This window comes from Aureococcus anophagefferens, assembly GCF_000186865.1.
Source record: "Aureococcus anophagefferens unplaced genomic scaffold AURANscaffold_5, whole genome shotgun sequence".
Taxonomy (NCBI): Eukaryota; class Pelagophyceae; order Pelagomonadales; family Pelagomonadaceae; genus Aureococcus; species Aureococcus anophagefferens.
In genome coordinates this window covers 1,324,387-1,340,604 of record NW_008705565.1, presented here as the reverse complement: position 1 = coordinate 1,340,604, position 16,218 = coordinate 1,324,387, and the positions used below count along the sequence as shown (strand labels likewise).

The 16,218-nt window shown below is 71.6% G+C and overlaps 6 protein-coding genes across 6 annotated transcripts; 2 read left to right on the top strand and 4 right to left on the bottom strand.

Moving 5' to 3' along the window:
• Window positions 1–44: 44 nt before the first annotated feature.
• AURANDRAFT_16915 (hypothetical protein) lies at window positions 45–335 on the top strand (the record flags this gene model as incomplete). The annotated part of the gene is made up of 1 exon (XM_009036975.1): window positions 45–335. A coding segment is annotated over one exon (291 nt), but the record flags the coding sequence as incomplete, so codon positions are not given.
• A 264-nt stretch (window positions 336–599) lies between these two features.
• Window positions 600–1,352, bottom strand: AURANDRAFT_10442 (hypothetical protein; the record flags this gene model as incomplete). Its single annotated transcript, XM_009036675.1, has 1 exon — window positions 600–1,352. A coding segment is annotated over one exon (753 nt), but the record flags the coding sequence as incomplete, so codon positions are not given.
• A 2,506-nt stretch (window positions 1,353–3,858) lies between these two features.
• On the bottom strand, window positions 3,859–4,266 carry AURANDRAFT_58825 (hypothetical protein; the record flags this gene model as incomplete). Its single annotated transcript, XM_009036674.1, has 1 exon — window positions 3,859–4,266. One exon carries the CDS (start codon window positions 4,264–4,266, stop codon window positions 3,859–3,861), a length of 408 nt encoding a protein of 135 aa, XP_009034922.1.
• A 392-nt stretch (window positions 4,267–4,658) lies between these two features.
• AURANDRAFT_71164 (hypothetical protein) lies at window positions 4,659–9,039 on the bottom strand (the record flags this gene model as incomplete). The annotated part of the gene is made up of 5 exons (XM_009036673.1): window positions 4,659–5,490; window positions 6,439–7,034; window positions 7,233–7,587; window positions 7,782–8,625; window positions 8,679–9,039. 5 exons carry the CDS (start codon window positions 9,020–9,022, stop codon window positions 4,699–4,701), a joined length of 2,931 nt encoding a protein of 976 aa, XP_009034921.1.
• A 1,632-nt stretch (window positions 9,040–10,671) lies between these two features.
• On the top strand, window positions 10,672–11,646 carry AURANDRAFT_62640 (expressed protein; the record flags this gene model as incomplete). Its single annotated transcript, XM_009036976.1, has 1 exon — window positions 10,672–11,646. The coding sequence occupies one exon, from the start codon at window positions 10,672–10,674 to the stop codon at window positions 11,644–11,646; it is 975 nt and encodes a 324-aa protein (XP_009035224.1).
• Window positions 11,647–13,627: 1,981 nt separating this feature from the next.
• On the bottom strand, window positions 13,628–14,836 carry AAT1 (hypothetical protein; the record flags this gene model as incomplete). The annotated part of the gene is made up of 1 exon (XM_009036672.1): window positions 13,628–14,836. The coding sequence occupies one exon, from the start codon at window positions 14,834–14,836 to the stop codon at window positions 13,628–13,630; it is 1,209 nt and encodes a 402-aa protein (XP_009034920.1).
• Between the last annotated feature and the right edge of the window lie 1,382 nt (window positions 14,837–16,218).

Below are 16,218 nucleotides of genomic sequence, written 5' to 3'. Positions count from 1 at the left end.
GCAAGAACTACGAGGTGAGCCCCTACAACACGGGCGGCGGCGGCGACACGGCGGACTACGTCTGGATGCTCTGCCTCGGGTCCGCGCTCATGTGCGGCCTCTGCACGCTCCTCTCCATCGTCATGCCCGCGCAGGGCCTCACGTTCATGGTGCTCTACGTCTGGAGCCGGCGGAACCCGGCGACGCAGGTGTCGCTCTACGGCTTCCCCGTGCAGGCGCTCTACCTGCCCTGGGCGCTCCTCGCCTTCAACATGCTCATCGGCAACCCGCTCACCGTGCCGCTCATGGGCGTCGCCTGCGGCCACGCCTACTACTTCGCCATCGAGGTCGTGCCGGAGACCTACGGCGTCGACGTCGTCGTCACGCCCCAGTGGCTCTGCGGCATGTGCGGCGGCGGCGGCGCCGCCGCCGCGGCGCCGCGGGGCGCGGGCTACCAGGCGACAGCGCCGCCGGGCCGCGGCGCGCCCGCGGCGCCCGCGGCGCCCCGCGGCGGCCACAACTGGGGCGGCGGCCGCGTCCTCGGCGACAACTAGGGGTGTCAAACAAGCGAGGGAAGTAAGATCGAAGTCGGCCATCTTAGCGCGCGGTCACCGCGTCGCGCGGAGCCGGGCGACGAGGCCCGCGTTCTCCTGCTTGACCTGGCCCAGGTCCGCGAGGATCTTGTCCAGGTTCGCCGTCGACACGCGGGCCTTGAGCTGCTTCTTCTTCGAGTCGAGGTCGCGGGCCTCGCGCTCCTTGGCGCCCGTCTCCGAAATCACGGTCACCGTCTTCTCGAAGAGCTTCCGGAGGTCGCTGAGGCTCCGGTAGGCCGCGACGAGCTGCGGGTCCTTGCCGCCCGCGTTCGCCTCCTGGAAGACGCGCTCGTCCGCGAGGGCCTCGGTGCGCTGGAGCGTCGCGCCGATCTTGTTGTTCTCCTTCTGCACGGAGCGGATGTCGTCGACGATCTTCGTGATCTCCCCCTTCTGCTTGGCGATCTGCTTGATGATGTCCATGATGCGGTACGTGTAGAGCGCGCGGTTCACGTTCTTGGGCATGGCCGCGTAGCGCTCCTCGAGCAGCCGGTGGCGGTCGTCCTTGTCGCGGACGTCGAGCACCATCGCGTTCATCTCGCCGCGGCACCGCTTCATCTCGTCGACCATGGCCTTGGCCTTGAGCTTCCGGCGCCGGAGCTCCGCGCGGGACGCGCGGATCTTCTCGACGAGGGGCACGCGGTGGCCCTCCCACTCGCGCGCGAGGTCGACGAGCTTCCGCGCCGACGCGCCGCAAATCTCCGCGAGCTTGAGGATCGCGGCCTCCGACTCGGGCAGCATCTCGAGCGTCTTCCGCCGCACCGTGTACTCGCGCTCGGCGTGGGCGCCCGCGTCCTTGAGCGCCGCGAGCGCCGCCCGGAGCTCCTTGAGCTCCGCCGACGTCGCCGCGTCCTTCTCGTCGATGAGCGCGTCGTCGCCGACCTCCTTCTTGTAGGCCTCGCCGAGCGCGCGGAGCTCGTCCTTGAGCGCGGCGACGCGGGCCTCGGCGGCCTCGCGCCGCGCCCTGGCCGCGGCCTCCGCCGACGCCGCGCCGTCGTCCGCGGGCGGCTCGTCGTCGCCGCCGCCGCTCGCCTTGGCGACGCGGCGGCCCGGGCCCGCGTCGTCGTCGCCGCCGCCGTGGTCGAAGCGCGCCGCGTGCGCTAAACGCCCGAGGCGCGCGCGCTCCGTCTCCGTGCCGCGCTCCAGGGACGCCAGGAGCTCCTTGAGCGACGGCATCTCGCCGAGCGTCCCCCAGCCGAGGTCGACGGCGCCGCTGCCCGACAGCGGCGCGCACCGGCCGCCGCCCTCCTGGAGCAGCTCGTCGGCGTCGCGCTCGAGGGCCGCCTCGCGCCGCGCCTCCTGGACGGCGCGCGTCGCCGCGGCCTCGAGGAGCGACGGCACCGCGTACTCCAGCGGGCAGTCGCCCATGGCGAACGTGCGGAACCGCGCGCCGCGCGAGAAGCCGCCGCGGTCCGCGGGCAACTGCCAGCGCTTCGCCGTCCAGGCGCGCACGGCCTCGCCCAATCGCGCGCGCCGACCGCCCAGGGGCGCCGCGCCGGGGCCCGCGTCGCCGCCGTCCTTGGGCAGCTTGTCGACGAGCCACGTGAGCAACGGGCGCGTCGACGACTCGCCGGGGTAGAGCAGCTCGTTGTAGCCGCACTCGCCCTTGTAGCCCATGGCCTTGAGGCGGCTCGCCGTGCGGGCGCAGGCGCGGTGCTTCGCGGCGACGCCGCTCGGCAAAGCCTCGGGCAGCGCGTCGCCGCCCGTGGTGTCGACGAGGGCCACGCAGCGCGCGACGATGGACATGAGGTCGCCGGCGCCGAGGGCGCCGAGGCTCGTCACCCGCTCGGGGATGCCCCCGGCGAGCGCCATGCGCAGCGCGACGAGGATGATGTCCGGCTCCTCCGCCATCGTCTTGACTGGCTCGGTGTGCGAGCTCGAGTGGGCTGCCCGATTCGCTTCGAGAGCCTTGGTTTGTTGCCGTGCAAGATGCCTTGCGGCAGAGGCGATGAACTAGTCCCCGACGAGCTTTCACACCACCACCGCCGCTGCCGACGACGCGCTCCTTGAACGATGTGCGCGTTGAACGATAAGCCCGCCGACGAGGACAGCGACAGCGACTACGAGATCGAGTACGAGGAGAAGCAGTTCGTCATCGGCGGCCACGAGCTCTCGGTACGCACGATCGCGGAGCTGCCCATGGAGCTGCTCTTCGACCTCGAGCGCGCCCAGGACGAGATCAGCGGCCAGCGCGCCTGGCCCGGGAGCCTGCTCCTCGGCTGCGAGCTCGCGCGGCTCCCCGGCGTCGTCGCCGAGAAGTCCGTCGCGGAGCTCGGCGCGGGCTGCGGCCTCGTGGGCATGGTCGCGGCGCGCCTCGGCGCGGCGTCCTGCCTCGCCACGGACGGCGACGACCGCTGCCTCGGCCTCCTGCGCGAGAACGTCGAGCGCAACGGGCTCAGTGGCGCGTGCGCGGTGCGGAAGTGCCTCTGGGGCGTCGACGACCTCGGCGCGACCTTCGACGTCGTCCTCGCCGGCGACGTGCTCTACAAGCGGGAGCTCGTCGACCCCTTTTTAGCCGCCGTCGACGCCGCGCTCGCGCCGCATGGCACGGCGCTGCTCTGCCACCTGCCGCGCGCCGGGGTGTCGCACGACGTCGTCGCCGCGGCGATCGCCGCGACGGGCGCGCTGCGCGCGGACTGCCGGCGCGTCGTCCTCGGCGCCGCGGAGCTCGCGGCCGTCGCGACGTTCGGCGACGACTGCACCGCGGAGGACGCGGCGAACGCGCGCTTCTACGAGATCGCCCGCGTCGACGCCGGCGGCGACGCCGCCGGCGACGACGAGACCGGCGACGACGAGACCGTCGTCGAGGAGCGTTCCTGCGCGACGGACGACGGCGACGCGGGGACCGAGCACGCGCGCTACGCCGTCAAGGTGTCGAACCTCGGCCCGCGCGCGAGCTTGGGGGACGTCCGGGCGTTCCTCGGCCGCTGCGGTCCGACGCTCGTCTACCGCGGGAGCCCCTCGTCCGTCGTCGCGCACCTCAAGGACGAGGCCGGCCTCGCGCGCGCGCTCGCGCTCGACGGGGCCCCGTGCAAGGGGCAACCCGTCGCCGTGGCGCGCCACGAGCCCCGCGCGTCGCGCGAGCCCTAACTTTTTCGAGAGGCGCGACGACGACGCCGTGCGAGCCCGGACTTTTCGAGAGGCAGGACGACGACGCCGCTTCGCTTCTTCCGTCGGAGGGTGGTGTTCGAAAACACCGGGTGTGGTTTGTGCGCGAGCGCGGCTGCGACCGGACGCGCCGCCCGGAAAGGCGAGCGCGGCCGGCGACCGTGCAGCGGGGTGGGGCCGCTTAGAACTCCTGGGACGAGCCCGAGGTCTTGGCCTTGCCCTTCTTCGGGAGGAGCACGGCGTGGATGTTCGGGAGCACGCCGCCGGACGCGATCGTGACCGAGCCGAGGAGCTTGTTGAGCTCCTCGTCGTTGCGGACGGCGAGCTGGAGGTGGCGGGGCACGATGCGCGCCTTCTTGTTGTCGCGGGCGGCGTTGCCCGCGAGCTCGAGGATCTCCGCGCAGAGGTACTCGAGGACCGCGCCCATGTAGACGCCGGCGCCGACGCCGACGCGCGACGCGTACTTGCCCTTCTTCAGGAAGCGGTTGAGGCGCGCGACCGGGAACTGGAGGCCGGCCTTGGCCGCCTTGGACGTGGACTTGCCAGAGGCCTTGCCCTTGCCGCGGCCACCCTTTCCTTTGCCAGACATGATGCGAGTTGGTGTTTTTTGCTAACCTGCGTCGTCGCGTCGTCGCGCGTGCGCGCGGGGGAGCGCGCGGAGGCGTGGCGGCGTGTGTGGCGCGCGCGCGCGCGCGTCGCAAACGGACGCCGTGCCAGTTGCTTTTTGGAGTGCTCTCGATCGTGTCTTTGAATCGCTGCACCTTGGAGGCAAACATCGCGAACTTCGCGAAGTCGTTTCGGCTTCGCGTGCGACGCCTCGTGCGCGTCGTTTTAGGTGTCCGGTAGGCGTGCGCAGCGGTGAGCTAGAGCTCGCGAAGTGGCGCCGTCGAGGGTGGGCTTTAAAGACGCGTCCTACTCGGCGTCCCCGCGCAGGCGCGGGACTTGGCACGGGTCCGCCGTCCGCCGTCCGCGCCCACTCGTCGATTCGAAGGTCGAGTATATACAAGACAAGCGCGCCGTGTCAGCGGAACGCCCAGGGCGGCGCCCAGGTGGGCCCCCGGGGGATCGTCGGCGCGAAGGTCGGCTCGAGCGGCGGCGCCGGCGGCGAGAAGGGCGAGATGCGGTAGGGCCGGTCCGCGTCGTCGAAGTCGAAGAGCGCCCGCGCGAGGTCCCGGCGCCGCGCCACCGTCTCCTCCTCCTCGCCCACGACCCGGCAGACCTCGCGGCGCCGGCGGCCGACGACGTCGCGGCGCGCGCGCGCCGCGAGCGCGAGCGCCGCGTAGATGGCGACGACGGGCCCGCTGCCGAGCGACCCGTCGCCGGGCGGCACGTCGACGTCCAGGGCCGCGCGGTCGCGCCGCAGCAGGCGCGACCAGAGCGCGTCGCGCGACGCCTCGACGCGCGGGCCCCGCGCGGTCGCGGCGACGCGGCGGACCTGGCGCGCGCCGAGGCACGCGAGCACCTGGGCCGCCAGGGGCGGCGGCAGGCCCGCGAGCGTCGCGTGCGGCGGCTCCGCGGACTGGAGCGGCCGGAGCACGCGCGTCGCGAGGCGGCGGCCGACGGCGGCGCGCGGCGCGGCCGCGGCGACGTCCGAGCGGCTGCGCTTGTCGCCGTACACGGCCGAGATCTGCACGAGGCCGCAGATCGCGAGGAAGTCGAGGACCACGGGGCCGTCCCAGCCCGCGTGCGTCAGGCGGCAGGTGCGCGAGGCGTAGGGCGCGTCGTCCGCCGCCGCGCCGGTCGTGCGGCTGAGCCACTCGACTTCGAAGCCCAGGTCCTCGGCTTCGAGGGCTAAAAAGTGAACGCACCGGTCCTCGGGGCGGGCGTCTGCGGCGGAGAGCATTGCGCGGGCACGGAGGCGTCAAGGTCGACGTTGCCCACGTGTTGCACTTTTTGCCGCCGAGCAGCTCGAGTACACTTTGCCACTTTTTGCACGCGCCCCCCCGCGTCCGGCCTGCATATGCACGCCCCGAGCCCCTCCGCGATTCACATACCCTCTACACACGTGCCACTTCGATTCGCGCTCGAAAACCCCGTGCGCGCCGTGCCCGAGGACGCGCAAATCGCATAGAAACCGTCAGCTGCGCGTATCCCACTCGGCGAGAGCGCGAGCGCCCAGGGCGCCGTTCACACGCGACGCGCAGGTAAACATGGTCGCCACGCGCTCCGGTCGCAAATCCATGGGCGGGTCCGCCATCTCCATGCCCGCGCTCAAGTCGAGCGGCGAGAAGTTCCTCGCGTTCAGCTGCTTCGTCGTCGTGTCGACGTCGATCCTCGCGACGGCGAACCCGGCGCTCTACCTCGAGAACTTCGCGGGCATCGGCGCGCTCATGAAGGAGGCCGGCGCCGACTTCGAGGTCATCGCGCCGCTCTTCACGACGTTCGGCCTCGGCTGGGGCGCGGGCAAGGCCGCGTGCGTCGCGTCCGGCCCGGCGGCGGTCAAGAAGTTCTCCCAGTTCAACTCCATCCCCATGGTCGGCATGATCTACATCTCCCACGTCTACGAGGACCTCGTCGGCGTCGCGACGTGGGGCGCGTTCCTCGCGGCCTACGCGTACTTCGGCTTCGTCGACAAGCCCAAGAAGAAGTAGGCGAGACCCCGCGGCACGACCAAGAGCGCCCGCGGACGACCCCCCCCCCCTTCCCTCGTCACCTAAGCTCGCGGCGCACAAAAAGTTGGAAAGTCGAGCGGGCCGCGATGCTCGGAGGACGTCGGCCTCGAAACCCGAGTCGGAAACTTAGTCTACAGGGCCGTGAGGACGTCGGCCTTGGACTCCTCCGCGCCGTCGTCGGCCGCGTCGTCGCCCATGAGGAGCCACGCGTGCTTCGTCGTCACGACGCGGTCGGACACGGCCGGCGCGCCGTCGCACTTCCGTTTCTCGAGCGCGGCGTTCCACACGTCCGCGGACTCGTCGTCGTCGGACTCGGACGCGGCCTCGCGCGTCCGGCGGCCCGCGAGGATGTCCGCGACGGACGGCGTCTTCGGCCGCGAGTGCGCGGGCGCCGCGGCGCGCGCCTTGAGCGCGCGGCCCGCGCGCGACCCCGGCCGCGCGGGCGACGGCGGCAGCGGCGCCGCGGCGACGGCGGCGGCCGAGTCGGCGTCGCCGGAGGGCGACGACCAGAGCGGGCGGCCGCGGACGTGCGCGGGCGTGTCGACGTCCGGCTCGCGGTCCGTCTGCCCCGGGGGCGGCGTCGCGGGCTTCGCGAGCGCGATGGGCGCGACGGGCGCGGCCGCGGGCGGGCCGACTGCGGGCTCGACGCCGACCTCGAACTGGAAGGCCTCGACGTCGCTCCGCAGCTGGCTCAGCGACGCCGCGTTCGCCCGGAACAAATCCTCGAGCTCGTCGTCGATCTCGCCTGTGTGGAATTCAAATCTTCAACCCGAATTCAACGTGAGCGTATGCGACAGTTTCGACGCAATCTCGTCGGCTGTGCTTCGAGAACTCGACGAGAGCAATCGATTCGTCCAAAATCAGCCGAATCGACTTCGATTTGACCGAGCTAGGGAATTCTGAAGTTTGGTCAGGACCACCCAAACCAGTGGTTGAATTCCACACAGGATCTCGCCCGCGCACTCGTCGATGATCTCCGCGGCCGTCCGCGGCCGCGGCGCGGGCGCGGCGGCACCCGAGCCCGTGATGGCCGCGAGGTGCAGCGCCTGGAGCTGGGCCTCGGCCTCGCCGAGGCGCGCGGCCAGGTCCGCGTTCTCCTCTTTGAGGCGCCGGAGCTCGCCCGCGTCCGCGTTTTGTTCGCCGACGCGCTTCCGCAAACTCGCGTTCTCCTCGCGGATGAGGAACATGTTCGCGTTCTCGACGCGCAGCCGCTCCAGTTCCCGGGCGATGTCGGCGACGTCCGCGGCCGGCGCCGCGGGCGCGCGCGTCGCGTCGCTCTGCAACGACTCGACGAGCGCCTGGGCAGGACAAGGGTGATTCAAGTTCGCTTCAACGTGAGTGTTCCGCGCGCGCGCGTTCCAGAAAAAGCATCCACGCTTCGAGACCGTTCCGAGAGATGATCGCTCGTCCAAAAATCAGCCAAAACGAGTGGAAAACGGCCGAGATATGAGCCTTTGAAGTTGGGAATTTCGCTCTCTTGTCCTGCCCTGACGAGCGCGATGAGCCGCCGGATCGTCAGGTACGGGTCCGACGCGTCGACGGCGGACGCCACCCTTGTGGCGCCGTCGACGTCGGCGCAGCCCTTGGCCGCGGGCCCGCCCGTGACCAGCGAGTCCTTGTGCGTCGCGCTCCGGAGCCGGAGCCGCTCGACGAACTTCCGCGCGTCGTCCGCGCGCCAGTCGCCGTCGCGGTACGCGGGGCCCTGCATGGGGTGGTCCAGCATGTGCTTCGCGAGGTAGCCCAGGGCCACGGGGTCCGCGTGGAGCTTGTCGTCGGCCTGCGCGCCGAAGAGCCGCGGTTTTTCCTTCGGGAGGCACGCCCAGTCGAACGCCTCGTTCTTGGTCGCCAGCGGCGGCCGCTTCTCCGGCGCGGGCGCCGTGCTCGGCCGCTGCTTCTTCCCATCGTCGCCGCCGCCGGCGCGCTCCGACGCGAAGAACGCGCGGCTCATCTCCTTGTCGAAGGGCACGACGCGGTCGCCGTCGAGCGCCTCGAGCCGCACGAGGCACCGGACGACCCGGTGCTTGTAGCCCCGCTCGTGGGCCAGCGGGTTCCCCAGCAGGTCGACCTCGCGGAGCTTCGGGCAGCGCCGCAGCGTCTCCAGCGTGCCGTCGAGGCCGCTCAGCTGGTTGCCGAAGAGGCACGCGGTCCTCAGCAGCGGCAGCCCGCAGAGGCCCTCGGCCTTGGCGAGGCGGTTGTTGCTCGCGTAGAGGCGGCAGATCTTGACGCACCTCTCGAGGCCGTCGAGGGACGCGAGCTGGTTGAAGTTCAGGTTCAGCTCCTCGAGCGACACGAGCTCCGCGAAGCCGTGCAGCGACTTGAGCAGGTTGTGCGAGAGCCTGCGCGGTTTCGCGTGAAGCGACGGTGTCGCGCACGTAAAACGACGCCGGACGCGCGCGAGAGGACCTGGAGGTTGATGAGCCCGGAGGCGCAGGCCGGCTCGAGGCGCCGGATCTGGCACTGGCGCAGCACGAGCTGCGTGACGAGCTCGAGCTGGCACTCGCCGGACGCCTCGAGGGCCGCCTCCTCCGTGAGGCTCCGGCCGTCGTTCATCTTCACCGACGGCGCGAAGCGCACCTCCCGGGGCGTCGCCGTCTCCGGCGCGCTCAGCATGGCGGCGGGACCCGGGCTGCCCCGGCGCCCAGACGACGCGCACAATCTACCCGCCGGCGCGGCACCTTTGGTGCTCGAGCCAACGGTGCCGTGGTTGATGGCCGAAGCGCCGGGCGGACGCATCACAGAGGATGGTCGCGCCGCTGCCGGAGCACGTCTGGAGCGAGGTCCTGGGCTACAACGGGCTCGTCGACGTCGAGGTCGCGGGCCGCGTCGCGCGCGCGCTGCGGGCCGCGTCGCTGGCGCCGGACCTGCCCTGCCGCAAAGCCATCGACTGCTTCGAGTTGGGGCGCTGCGTGCCCGGCGCGCTCGGGTCGCGGAGCCCGCGGCTGGCGTCGCTCGCGGGCCCCGCGGGGACGCTCGCGCTCTACCGGACGAGCGAGGTCGACGGCCACGCGCCCTGCTTCCCGTCCGTGGAGCGCCTGCGGCTCGTGCACCACCGCGGCGGGCCCGAGGGCGGCCTGCGGCTCTGCAGCTTCCAGCTCGGCCTCGGCGGCTACGGGCGGTTGCGGTCGCTGGAGCTCTCGGCGTCGCCGGACGCCTGCGCGCCCTGGCTCCGGCGCCTCGGGCGCGGCGACGCGGCGCGCCTCGCGCCGGGCGGCCGCGCGGGCGCGGACGACCGCGCGCTCTACGGCCTCTGCGACGCCCTGCGGCGGGGCGGCGGTGCGTCGCCCCTGCCGGCGCTCGAGGACCTGCTCCTCGGCGGCTGGCGCGAGCTCTGGAACCTCAAGGCGCGCCCGCGGGGCGACCCGCCGATCCAGTCCGTTATATCGTCGCTGCCGTCGCTGCGGCGGTTCTCCCTGCCCGGCGCGCCCGGCGCGCGCCACGTCGACCGGCGCGCGCGGCCCTGGCGGGCGGGCCTCCGGCTCAACGCGCTCTCGCCGCGGCTCCTGCCGCCGCTCCGGCTGTCCTGCGGGCTCTGCGGCGCGGTTTTGTACGAGCGGCTCGACGCGTGCTTCCTGGGCCCGGGCACGCAGCCGCACATCGCCTTCGAGCTCTTCACGGACGCGGACCCGGACGCCGGCGCGGCGGCCGTCGAGGGCGCGGCCACGCGGCGCAACTGCCGCCGCCGCTGCCACGCGGCGCGGTGGCAGTTCCTGCTCGCGGGCCGCGGCGACAGCGTGAACACGCGGGGCTTCAAGTGGGCCGTCGCCTGCGGCGCGGGGCTCGCGGTCTGCGCGCCCGCGGACGGGTCCGGGCCGCCCCTCGACGACGCGGAGTTCGCCGCGGCCGACGCGCGCGACGGCTCGTCGTCGGACGACGACGACGACGCCGCCGCGCGCGACCTCGCGGCGCGGCTCCGGGGCCTCGGCGCCGCGGACCGCGCGCCGCCGCCCCGGGACCCGCGCGCCGCGGGCGTCCGGCTCCTCGAGCGCCTCTCGCGCAACATCCAGGACCTCGGCGGCGCGCACGACGTGCTCTTCCCCGAGGACGGCGACCGCCCGGCCTTCCCGGACGACGACGAGCCGCCGCCGCCGCGGGACGACGAGCCGCCGCCGCCGCGCGACCCGCGGGCCGCGCGCGCGCTGCTCCTCGAGCGGCTCTCGCGCAACATCCAGGACGCCCACGACGTCCTCTTCCCCGGGGAGACCGCGCTCCGGCGCGACGGCGGCGGCGACGGAGACGGCGGCGGCGGAGGCGGCGGCGACGAGCCGCCGGACTCCGTCGCGTTCTAACTTGCGTGCGAGCGTTCGTCGGCTTCGATGTCCGGGAGGCCACTGCGACCTCAGGCTGCATCCCACCGTGGGACCGCTGTGGCAAGTCGCGTCGCGATGCATCGACCGCTCGCATGGCTTGCACTGTGCGTCGCGTCGTCGAAAGCGCTCGAGGACGTCGGCGAGCGCGGCTTCCTCCTTGTCGCGACGTCCACGACTTTGGAACGCCTCTGGACCTACGAGGCGCGCGCAGAGAAAGGAGACCTTCATCAGATCGACCACTTCGACGACCTCGGCGCGGTGCTGCGCGACATCTGCCGCACGTCGTTCCGCGCGCGACTTATCGTGGGCACGCCGAAGGAGGCGGCGAAGGCGGAGCGCGTCCTGCCCTGCGAACAAATATCAGTCGCGCCGCTCGAGGTCGACGAGCACCGCCGGCTCGAGGTCGCGCCGCTCGACATCGAGCACCGCCGGCTCACGGATCTCGAGCACCGCCGGCTCGGAAAGATCGACATCAGGCTCCGCTTCTTCAAGGTCGACGCGATCCTGAAGGGGTTGGACTATGCCTTCCCGGGCGGCACGCTCTACATCGACAACGACGGCGCCATCCGGCGCGACGGCGTCGACGGCCTCTTCGCGATGTTCGACGCCATGCGCAAGGAGAAAAAGGCCGTGGGCCTGCAAATCGCGTACACCTGTCTCCCGAAGGACCACGAGACGAAGGTCCCGGAGAGCTTCTGCGAGCGCAACGGCGGCGTCATGTTCCTCGGAGACGCGGGAAAGGCGCGCGAGATCCTCGAGCGATGGAGCGAGGAGCTCCGCGCGCACCCGAGCAAGGACGGCCACGACCAGGTGTCGCTTCGGACCGTGCTCTTCGATTTCCGGGACGACCTCTACGACCTGCATCCCGTCGTCCAGCACCTCGGCGTGAGAGCGGACGTCTGCAAGCGCGTCGACACGCGCAAGGGTCCGACGCTCCCGCACCTTTGGCACGAACACCACCACGGCCGCCTCAAATTCTCGCAAAGCCTATTCGCAAGGCGCAATTCCCTCGTCGATGCGCAGGGCCTCGTTTGCGGCTTCGTGCCCTAAAAGCCGTTACTTGAGACTAGATCTACATCGCCCCCAGGAGATCCCCAAGTCTCGCCCTTGTGGCTCGGCCCACCGGACCCGCTGTGGCGAGATTTTTAGGCCTGGGTTTGGTCAACATTACCTCCTCGGCCCCCCGGACCCGTCCACCTCAAGCGTCCCCCTCGCCCTTCTGGAATTCGGCCCCGCGGGCCCGGTCAGGATCGGTGTGGCGAGACGCGTTGCGATGCATCGACCGCTCGCATGGCTTGTGCTGTGCGTCGCGTTGTCGAAAGCGAAAGACGTCGGTGAGCGCGGCTTCCTCCTCGTCGCGACGTCCCTGACGTTGGAACGCCTCTCGACCTACGAGGCGCGTGCAAAGACGGGCGAGATCGACCGCTACGACGACCTCGGCGCGGTGCTGCGCGACATCTGCCGCACGTCGTTCCGCGCGCGACTTATCGTGGACACGCCGAAAGAGGCGGCGAAGGCGGAGCGCTTCCTGCCCTGCGAACAAATATCAGTCGCGCCGCTCGAGGTCGACGAGCACCGCCGGCTCGAGGTCGCGCCGCTCGACATCGAGCACCGCCGGCTCAAGATCGACATCAAGCTCCGCTTCTTCAAGGTCGACGCGATCCTGAATGGGTTGGACTATGCCTTCCCGGGCGGCACGCTCTACATCGACAACGACGTCGCCATCCGGCGCGACGGCGTCGACGGCCTCTTTGCGATGTTCGACGCCATGCGCAAGGAGAAAAAGGCCGTGGGCCTGCAAATCGCGCACAATTGTGTCCCGAAGCTCCACGAGACGAAGGTCCCGAAGAGCTTCTGCGAGCGCAACGGCGGCGTGATGTTCCTCGGAGACGCGGGAAAGGCGCGCGAGATCCTCGAGCGATGGAGCGCGGAGATCCGCGCGCATCCGAGCAAGGACGGCCACGACCAGATGTCGCTTCGGACCGTGCTCTTCGATTTTCAGGACGACCTCTACGACCTGCATCCCGTCGTCCAGCGTCGCGGCCATAGCGCGAGCGGCAAGAGCCCGAACCCTTGCAAGCGCGTCGACACGAGCGAGGGTCCCACGCGCCCGTATCTCTGGCACGATCACCACGTGCAGCGGCTAGTGTTCGCGCGGAGGCCAAGACACCAAGGCCAAGACACCGTCTGCGGCTTCGTGCCCTAAGAGTTTTTGATCAACACTACACTACATCGCGGCCGCTCTCCAGCACGCTCGAGGCCTTAACATCAGAAGTGTCGCCGCCAGGAGAAGGACCGAGGGCGCCGCGGCGCGCGCGCCGCTGGCCTCGGCGTCCTCGCAGAGGGTCACGTTCGCGGCCGCGCCCGTGGTCGCGTAGAGCTCCGCGAGGTACTCCAGCGCACCGCAATTCTCCGGCCACAGCTCGAGCGCCTCGCGGTAGTACTCCTCGGCGCGCTCAAAGTCGGGCTCGTCCTTCTTCCGGCTCACGAAGCCGAGGTAGTTGAACACGGCGGACTCGCATTCGTCGCGCTCGTAGAGCCCCGCGGACGCCGTCGGGCAGGCCGCGCGAGAGCCGTCGCAGTCCTCGCAGTGGGCGACGACGCACCAGAGGTAGGGCTCGGCCTTGTCGTACTGCGCGCGCGCGTCGACGAGCGACGCGGCGCAGTCGTACGTCGCGTGGCCGTGCGCGTCGGCGTCGTACGCGTCCTCCAGGGACTCATAGCTCGCCTTAAGCAGGTCTTGCGTGTCCGCGGCGGCGATGACGTCGCAGTGGGCCTCGGCCTCCGCGGCGGCGGCCTCCTCGAGAGGCGCCAAGTTGTCGCGCCCGCTCGCCGGGAAGGCGCCGGCGCCGGCGACGAGCAGGCACGCGAGCTTCATCGTCGCAGCGCGCGACGGTGCTAGAGGTTGCAGCGCGCGACGGCGTCCCACAGACGACGGCGCACGAGGCGGTCGTGGCGGAGATGGTGCAAGTTTCTGCGGTTGAACTCAAGGAGCCGTCCGTGAGTTTACTTTCGACGCCTCTCTGCGCACTCAGCAGCGCTCGAAGAGCGTCGCGTTGGCCGTGCCCGCGCCCTCGCAGATGGCGAGCAGGCCGAAGCGCTTCTCCTCGCGCTGGAGCGTGTGGACGAGCGTCGTCGCGAGTTTGGCGCCCGTCGCGCCGAGCGGGTGGCCCAGCGCGCAGGCGCCGCCGTGGATGTTGAGCTTGGCCTCGTCGGCGCCGCAGCGCTTCGCCCAGGCCATGGGCACGACGGCGAAGGCCTCGTTGACCTCGTAGACGTCGACGTCGCCGATGGCGACGCCCGCGCGCGCGAGGAGCTTCTCCGTGGCCGGGATCGGCGCCGAGAGCATGAGCACGGGGTCGTTGGCGGCGACGGCGAGGGAGTGGACGCGCGCGAGGGGCGTCGCGGCGCTCCCGAGCTTCTTGAGGCCCGCGTCGTTGACGACGAGGAGCGCGGCCGCGCCGTCGGAGATCTGCGACGCGTTGCCCGCCGTGATGGCGCCGCGCTCGGGCCCGCCGGCGACGGCCGTGGCGACGCCGAGCTCGACGAGCGTGTCGAGCGAGCCGAGCTTCTCGGCCGTCGTGCCCGCGCGGACGCCCTCGTCCTTCGCGTGCGCGACGGCGGCGCCCTCCGTGTCGACGCCCTCGACGGGCACGATCTCGCCGTCGAAGACGCCCGCGGCCTGGGCCGCGGCCGCGCGCGCGTGGGACCGCGCCGCGAAGGCGTCCATCTCGTCGCGGCGGACGCCGAACTCGACGCCCATCATCTCCGCGCCCACGAACTGCGAGAAGAAGGGCGCTTTGGTGGAGAACTTGGCCGCGATCGCCGCGTCGACGGGCCCGCCCTTGTCGCCGGGCATGTTGGAGAACATGGGGACGCGCGTCATCGACTCGACGCCGCCCGCGACGACGATGTCCTGCGTGCCGGACATGACGGCCTGCGCCGCGAAGTGGATCGCCTGCTGCGACGAGCCGCACTGGCGGTCGATCGTCGCGCCGGGCACGCTGATGGGCAGCGTCGACGAGAGCACGGCGTGGCGCGCGATGTTGCCGCCCTGCTCCTGGCACTGGGACACGCAGCCCAGGATGACGTCGTCGACGTCCGCCGGGTCCAGCGAGGGCAGCGACGCGAGGATGTGGTCGATGACGGCGGCGCTGAGCGTCGCCGGGTGGGCGTTGCGCAGCGCGCCGCGCTGCTTGCCCGTGGCCGTGCGGGCCGCGGCGACGATGTAGGCGGCCATGGTGTTCTCGCGCGTCGGTTCTCGCTGTCGGCGAGGTTGCACGCGCTGGTGGTCGCGGTGTTCTTGCACGTCGGCGAGGCAGCCCGCGAGGTGGACAGAAACTGCTCCTCTTCAAGTTAGCTGAATTACACGCTGAGAACTCCATCGAAGCAAGCGCGTTCTTCGGCGCGCTCCTCGCCTCGCATTCGAAGCTTCAGATCATGATGGCAGTCATTCCCAAACCAGACCGCAGCACCGTACATCGCAAAAGCACCCACCATGACCAGCAACCACGAGACCACCACCAACAACGAGCACGACTACAAGGCCGACGAGTTCGTTGTCGTCGACGGCGACGGCAGCCCCGCGACGACGCGCCTCCTCCCCACCGAACCCACGACGCCGCCAAGCAGCCCCGCGACGCCGAAGGCTGAAGCGCGCAGCCCCACCGACCAGCTCCGCCCCACGGAAGCGAGCAGTCCCGAGCCCCGAGCCAAGGCGCACGTCAAGCTCGCGCTCCGCCGGGCCGGCGGCGTCTCGGAGGTGCGCCGCGTCGAGCACGACGCGTCGACCTACGGCGCGCTCGTCGAGCTCGCGGCGCGCACGTTCGGCGAGCTCGCCGGCGCCCGCCTCAGCTACGTCGACGAGGACGGCGACGACGTCGTCGTCACGTCCGACGCGGAGCTCGAGGCCGCGGCGTCGTTCTTCGCCTCTCGCGGCACCGTTGCTAAGTACGACGTCGCGCCGGCGCCCGCGACGCTCGGCGCGCCGGACTGGACGACGACGGACGAGAAGGAGCCGGGCTTCGAGGGGCGGCCCTTCGGCGACGGCAAGCGCGTCGTCGGCGAGACGCTGGCCTTCGACGACGGCCGGGAGCCCTGGCCGGGCAAGTGGCTGGCGGACGACCGCTTCGTCGCGACCGCGGGCGAGGACGAGGCGCGGGGCATCGCCCAGGCGGGCACCTGGCTCGGCGTCTTCGACAAGGAGGACGGCGTCCGCACGGCCTTCTTCCGCGGCGAGGTCGGGGAGGAGGCGCTCCTGGCCTTGGAGCCGACGCGCGTCGAGCCGTGGTCGATCCCCGCCGAGGAAGTCTTCGCGCGGATCTTCGGCCTCAAGACCCGCCAGCAAAAGGTCGGAAGCAATGCCTGCTCGCAGAAGCCATGCGCGCCGAAGCAGAATGCCTGCTCGCAGAAGCCGCGCGCGCCGAAGCAGCCGACCGTCGGGGACGTCGTCGAGCTCCACTCGCTCTCGCGGGCCCGCTACAACGGGGCCAAGGCCGTCGTCCGCGAGGAGCGCGCGGACCGCGTCGTCGTCGAGCTCCTCCAGGCCTGCGGCGCAGAGATGCTCTCAGTCAAGCGCGCCAACTGCCGCGCGGTCCGGGGCCCGGACCCGCGGGAGCTCCT